This window comes from Quercus lobata, chromosome 2, assembly GCF_001633185.2.
Source record: "Quercus lobata isolate SW786 chromosome 2, ValleyOak3.0 Primary Assembly, whole genome shotgun sequence".
Classification (NCBI taxonomy): domain Eukaryota; kingdom Viridiplantae; phylum Streptophyta; class Magnoliopsida; order Fagales; family Fagaceae; genus Quercus; species Quercus lobata.
Genome location: NC_044905.1, coordinates 130,492 through 136,491, shown reverse-complemented (window position 1 = coordinate 136,491; position 6,000 = coordinate 130,492). Strand labels below are relative to the sequence as shown.

The 6,000-nt window shown below is 36.7% G+C and overlaps 1 protein-coding gene across 1 annotated transcript; it reads right to left on the bottom strand.

The window, feature by feature from the left end:
• Positions 1–1,900: 1,900 nt before the first annotated feature.
• On the bottom strand, positions 1,901–3,756 carry LOC115977719 (IQ domain-containing protein IQM5-like). Its single transcript, XM_031099739.1, has 5 exons — positions 3,747–3,756; positions 3,304–3,338; positions 2,751–2,839; positions 2,552–2,639; positions 1,901–2,164 (listed from the first exon to the last, which is right to left on the bottom strand). The coding sequence occupies exons 1-5, from the start codon at positions 3,754–3,756 to the stop codon at positions 1,916–1,918; spliced, it is 471 nt and encodes a 156-aa protein (XP_030955599.1). The 3' UTR covers positions 1,901–1,915.
• Between the last annotated feature and the right edge of the window lie 2,244 nt (positions 3,757–6,000).

Sequence of the window (6,000 nt, the reverse complement as noted above, 5' to 3'; positions counted from 1 at the left end):
GTGTTCTAAGTTTGCTTTGTCATACAAGGGAATTGAGAATTAGTAATAGGAAATTCATTTGTCCTTATTTGCTTACTTTATAAGAAAAATAAGGACTTGCTGATCTATGCCAAAATGGGGCTGCAGAAATTGACTTTTTATCCTCTCTCTCTAGTGGGTTACTTTTGTGCTTAATTTTGTGTCTTTGAAAACTTACCATTGTGCTAGACATAAATATGCAATGTGGTTTTCCTTCCTCCAATATCACTGCCATTTAAATGAGTCCTGTTCAAGGTTGTAAAGCTTTTTTTTTTTTTGAGAAACCATAGGTTGTAAAGCTAATCTTCTGAATATATAAAAAAGAAAAAAGGCTGTGGAAAATAATAACATATTGCCAAAGGATAATGTATTTTACTCTGACAAAAAGTACATAAAGATTAACTCTAATTAACATTAACTTAACCATCTTAGAAGACCCGCCTTGAATAGCAATTATGTCGCCGCCCAAAATTTTCGGAGAGAACCATGCAATCGTGTTCATAAGAACGAAATGGGAAAATAGGCATAATTTCCCAACTATCTAGTTAATAGGTCTGGTTTTGAAAGAAATTGGGTTAGTAACATCTCGAGTTTATGACAATCGATTTTGGGCTGTATAAATCGACTCTCACAGAGTCGGTTTTGGTGGTCCGTGGCATCTGATGTGGCGTTATTGCCAGGTGGCAGCCATCTGAAAATCGACCATCAGAGAGTCGATTTCCATGTTGGTGTCACGTGCCATTGACGTGGACTGACGTGGACCCACGTGGACCTGGAAACCGAGTCTATGAAAGTCGATTTCTAATAGCATATTTTTGAATTTAACGCTCTCTCTTTTAGTCACCCACCCACTCACTCTCCCTCATCAGTCAAACGCCTCTACAAACGGACACTCTCACTCACCCTCACTCACCCTCTCCTTCTCTCACTCTCTCAGCGTCACCGTCGCCGACGCCGGCCCCAACCCAGTCACCCTCTCTTTCAGTCACCCACCCACTCACTCTCCCTCATCAATCAAATGCCTCTCTGTCTCAGCAAACCGACACTCTCACTCACCCTCTCCTCCTCTCACTCTCTCAGCGTCACCGTCGCCGACGCCGGCCCCAACCCACTCACCCTCTCAGCCTCACCGACCCAGTCTCAGTCACCCTCTCACTCTCTCGCTCACCTACGCGGTATCTGAAAGAAATAGAAGAAAAAAAGGTGAGTCCCTTTATGCATTTTGCAATTTAATCAGTTCGTTTTGTTTGTTTGTTTGTTTGTTTGTTTTTTTTTTTAGAAGAAAAAAAGGTGAGTCCCTTTTGCATTTTGTTTGTTTGTTTGTTTGTTTGTTTGTTTGTTTTTTTTTTTTTTTTTTTTTTTTTTTTTTTGTATAAGAAGCATTCTTCTTCATTCCCAGATTGTTGCTTCAATTCCTTCCCATTTTTCAAGTATGCCATTTCTCAGTTACTTACTTTTTTAGATTCGAATTTTATGTTCGAATTAAGACAAATTTCGGGGATGAATTTTAGATAACATCAGTATTTTTTATTTTTTTTGTTTGAGTATATTATTGTGATGAAGGAGGACAAAAAAATGGCATGACATGTGGTGTGGCTTTGAAGGGGATGAATTTGGGTATTTGATTGCAGATAACACAGATGCTTCAGATTCATCTTTGGTAGGTTTTAGAAAGACCATAAGAAATGTAGAATGTACTGCTGTGCAGATAAACACTTAGAAATGAAATAAGACAAATTAATAAGCAAAGCACTTAAAAATCCAAATTTCTGTTTGACAGACCAATATATAAGATGCTGGTGTGTTCGTGTGTGTGCGTGTGTGAGAGAGAGAGAGAGATGCATTTGGCTTAGAAATTGAACTGCAACATGATGAAAAATCAATAATTGTGTCTATGCTATGTTATAGATAGTACGTCAAGAACCCCATCATGGGCAACTAATCTCCCTGCTGCTGATGTAGCACCTCCCGATAGAAAACTTGAGTGCTGAAAAACACCTTTCTTCTTCTGACCCACATACAAAGCCCTTGATGTGCTGAGCACAAAAATCCACTTAGAACCCTCAACTGTGTTAATAAGCATCCCTGTTTGCCTGTATAAAAGCTTTCCACTCTCTACAATTACTTCATATGCTTCCCTCTCTTTCTGTAATACCAAACGACAGAGAATGTAAAGTTATAACAGTGAAATAGTGAAATATATGCACTTATCCACATTCATAAGAAGCCACTTAGTTATCTATCTAGGCACTTATCTAGGTTGCAAAGATGCTTATGGGAGTGTGTGCATGTAAATTCAACACAACAAATTTGATGAAGAAACAAGATTGGAGGGGGTCCATTTCACAGTTAAGATATTATTTTTTGGATCTAATGTATAAAGAGCCATGTTACTTAAAATTTTAAATGATGTTGCAGTGGATACACTTAAATTTGTAATATTTAATCTAAACCATGAAATGAACACATTTAAAATGGAGAGGGGGTGTATTATTGGAATGCAGTAACAGATGGTATGATTAGTAATACTTACTGGTCCAAGATACGCGATGCATTGACGTTGTAGAACAGTCCTTAGGCACCTTTCAAGATTTAGGTCTTTACCATCACCAACATCCAACCTTCAGTTTCAGAGGAGGAGAAAAATAAAGTTAGAAATGAGTGATAAAGAAGGATAAGGCTAAATCAAAAGCAATTATACCAAGAAAGAAAAAGTTAATTTTCATGAGTACCAGTAGAAGAAAGGTTGGGTGCTCTTGCTATCAGACCAGACATCATAGTAGAAGTGTAAATTGTGTCCATAACGATGGCGTGGATCAATCTGAAAAAAAACAAAGATTAACAAAGCCCATTAGTCCAGTGATTCTACTTCCTTACCTATTAATTGGGGACTAACAACATGGAACCTATTAATATCCAAAAATATAAATCCATAGAAGATATGTACTTAGCTAGACCACTATTCAAAAGCCCAAAACTTGAGCTCAATTTGAAATTTCAACCAAAAAAAAAGTCACCAATTCCTATATAGGAAGCATACATTGGCCAAGTTTGACTCTCTTTTTTAAGTCTTATTATGAGAAGTGACTAGGAATACATGTCCCCTAAATTCCTAATATCTAATACAACAGTCGTTTTTGAAACCATCACTTGACCAAAATTAGATTGTTTTGAGGAAAATATTACTTTCTCCATTTTTAGATGGAAACGTAAAAAAAATGCAGAAAGAACAAAACTGCATCAGATTTAGAAAGAAGCATGTCTGGTATAAGCATATGAACTTACAGCTTCAAGCCAGTGTTGTAGTGCTGTTGATGATTCTAGGGAATAACAAGCTTTAGCATTTTGAATATTGAATTCTTTTAGATAACTAAACTAAATTATTTTGCATATTGAATTCTTTTTTAAAATTATTTCTCGTATTTTGCATATTGTAATAAATAAAAAATCTAATGCCATATAATTGTCAATAATCAGTTATTCAAATTATTGAACTCTCTCTCTCTCTCTCTCTCTCATATGCACTCTGCTAACCATGCAATACATACACAACAACAAGTTGCTTAATTAAAGCTTTGGGACAGAGATTGTTCCTTTGTGCTCTATTTTTGACCTATTAGATGGATGCAGCTTGAAAGTAATAATTATTTGTATTTTGTGGTTTTGTTAGAGGTTTGTTCAAATAACCTATATAAAAGAAAAAGTTAGATGTAACATCAAATGCATACCTTGTTTCATTATGTATTATTATTGACAATATTTTTTAGGTTGTTTTTGTTTTTGTTTTCAATAATGTCTAGTATGTGCTAATTGCTTATCATTTTTGTGCAGTATGGCTGCTGAAAATGCTGGACAGATTAACCATGCGCAGCCTGGCCCCATTGACAGGTCAGTGTTGACGTTGCAGCCCAACCATCGATCAGAAGCCATTTGGAATGGGCAGGTAAAACACACCACTAAAGATTTCACTTTTTTTTGTGTGTGGTGAATTTCGTTTTTTGAACCTGGACTTTAGTTTGGTTTTAATTAAATGAATTTAAAATTTAAAAATATTTTTTTTAGTCGAAAATAGGTTATTTGTATTTTAATTAGGGGGATCCTTGTAATATTTATCTCTTTTCTTTTTCTTTTTTTTTGGGTTTATAAATCATATTTTTAGGAAGGCTAGTGTTTTTGCCCATAAAATGGAGCCAAATGAGAGATTTAACACTATCTCTTCCTCACTAAATTTTCATTTTAAATCACAAGATAGAGAAGGGATTAATTCCCTCCCCCTGTGATTTGTTTCTAAGTCTTTTCTTTCTATGAATATTACATGTTTATTTAGAAAAAACGAATGTTTAACATTGATGCCAATAAGAGATTTTATGACCTAAATATTTTTAAAGTGTAATTTTCTTAGTTAGCATCAAGTCATTAACTAGCTTTTAGAAATTAATAATAAGTTGTATGTTTATAAGTTGTATGTTAATCCATGGTTATATTAATCCATGGTGGGTGTTATAAATACTATAAACAACTTCTATTGCACTCAACTTGTTGTCATATGTTAATCCATGGTTATGTTTTGTGCAGGATCCAGGGTCCCTTAAATGTCGTGCCCGTAGTGAAGAGTTCTCAAATTGAGAGCCAATGGTGGACGATCGAGTGATTGACATCATTAAGGCACTTGGTTTGGAGGGACTTCTTAGGACTCCGGGTAGAGAGATTGATCATGGCCTGATAACGGCCTTAGTGGAGCGATGGCGGCCTAAGACTCACACATTCCACATGCTGCATGGTGAGGTCACCATCACATTGCAGGATGTGGAGGTTCTTCTTGGACTTCCTGTTGATGGTGATGCTATAACAGGGAGCACACAAAAAGAATGGGAGAATGTGTGCGATGAGTACCTTGGCTTTCGACCTACCAATGAAGACCATCTGGAATGTACTGGCCAGAGGATTCTCATCAAACGGCTTTTGGAGCAAGTTGCCGATCCACTGCCGCCTAATGCTGAAGACGATGAAGTGCATAGGTACGCACGATGCTACATCCTAGCGCTATTGGGGGACACAATCTTCATGGACAAATCCGGTGATAGGGTGCATCTAATGTGGGTGCAGCAGTTGGAAGACCTTCGTAACCCACGAAGGTATAGTTGGGGAAGTGCTTACCTTGCATGGCTGTACCGAGAGTTATGCAGGGCAAGCGATAAGAAAGCCAGTCAGATTGGTGGGTGTTTATTGTTGGTCCAGTATTGGGCGTGGGCCAGATTCCCCTATTTGTGCCCGACAGTTGAGCGTGGCCCACCGGTGGGTGCTTATGGTCCTCCAGTGCGTGGTTCACTGTCCCTTAAGTAAGTCTGTACCTTAGTAACTTCATTTACAATATGTGATCATTACCTAAGCTTACAATCATGTAACTTAAAATATAAATTTTTATTTTTATTTAAAAGGGTTGTACGAATCATTTATGTCAACATTTAAAAATGTTAAACAGAGTTTCAATATATATGATTACGTTAATATACTCTAATTTTGTCATTGTCATATGGCTTGTATGTGCTTTGTTTTTATAAGGACTTTTTTTATTCTAGTGATATTATTAATTGAGTAAATTTGTATAAGATTCTATTAGTAGTTATATCTGATTACATTATAGTTTTAATCATAATATTATCTTACTTGGGAAGTTGTAGATATTGATCCCCTATTCTTGATTGTAGGTGGGTGTGGGTCCCAAACAAGAAAAATAGGCTCGCCCAGGTCTTCAGAGACAGGTATCGGGAGCAAATAGCTTTAATGTTGCCAAACCAGGTATGAAAATGCTTTGTTCAACATGTTCAAGAACAAGATATATATTTGCTGAACTTTGAAATAGAAAGATAGTTGCCTAATGTGTTGCATATTTGTTTTTGGGCTGTTGTAGGTGGTGTGGCAGCTGTATGAAGATGAATACGAGAACCTTCCGCCGTGGTGCGTTGCAGGGAGGGCAGTGTG

Coding starts and splice junctions, on each gene's coding strand:
- LOC115977719 (XM_031099739.1), bottom strand. Junction 2,840..3,303: donor TACAACACTGGCTTGAAGCT/GTAAGTTCATAT, acceptor GTTTTTTTTCAG/ATTGATCCACGCCATCGTTA. Junction 2,640..2,750: donor ACCCAACCTTTCTTCTACTG/GTACTCATGAAA, acceptor CTGAAACTGAAG/GTTGGATGTTGGTGATGGTA.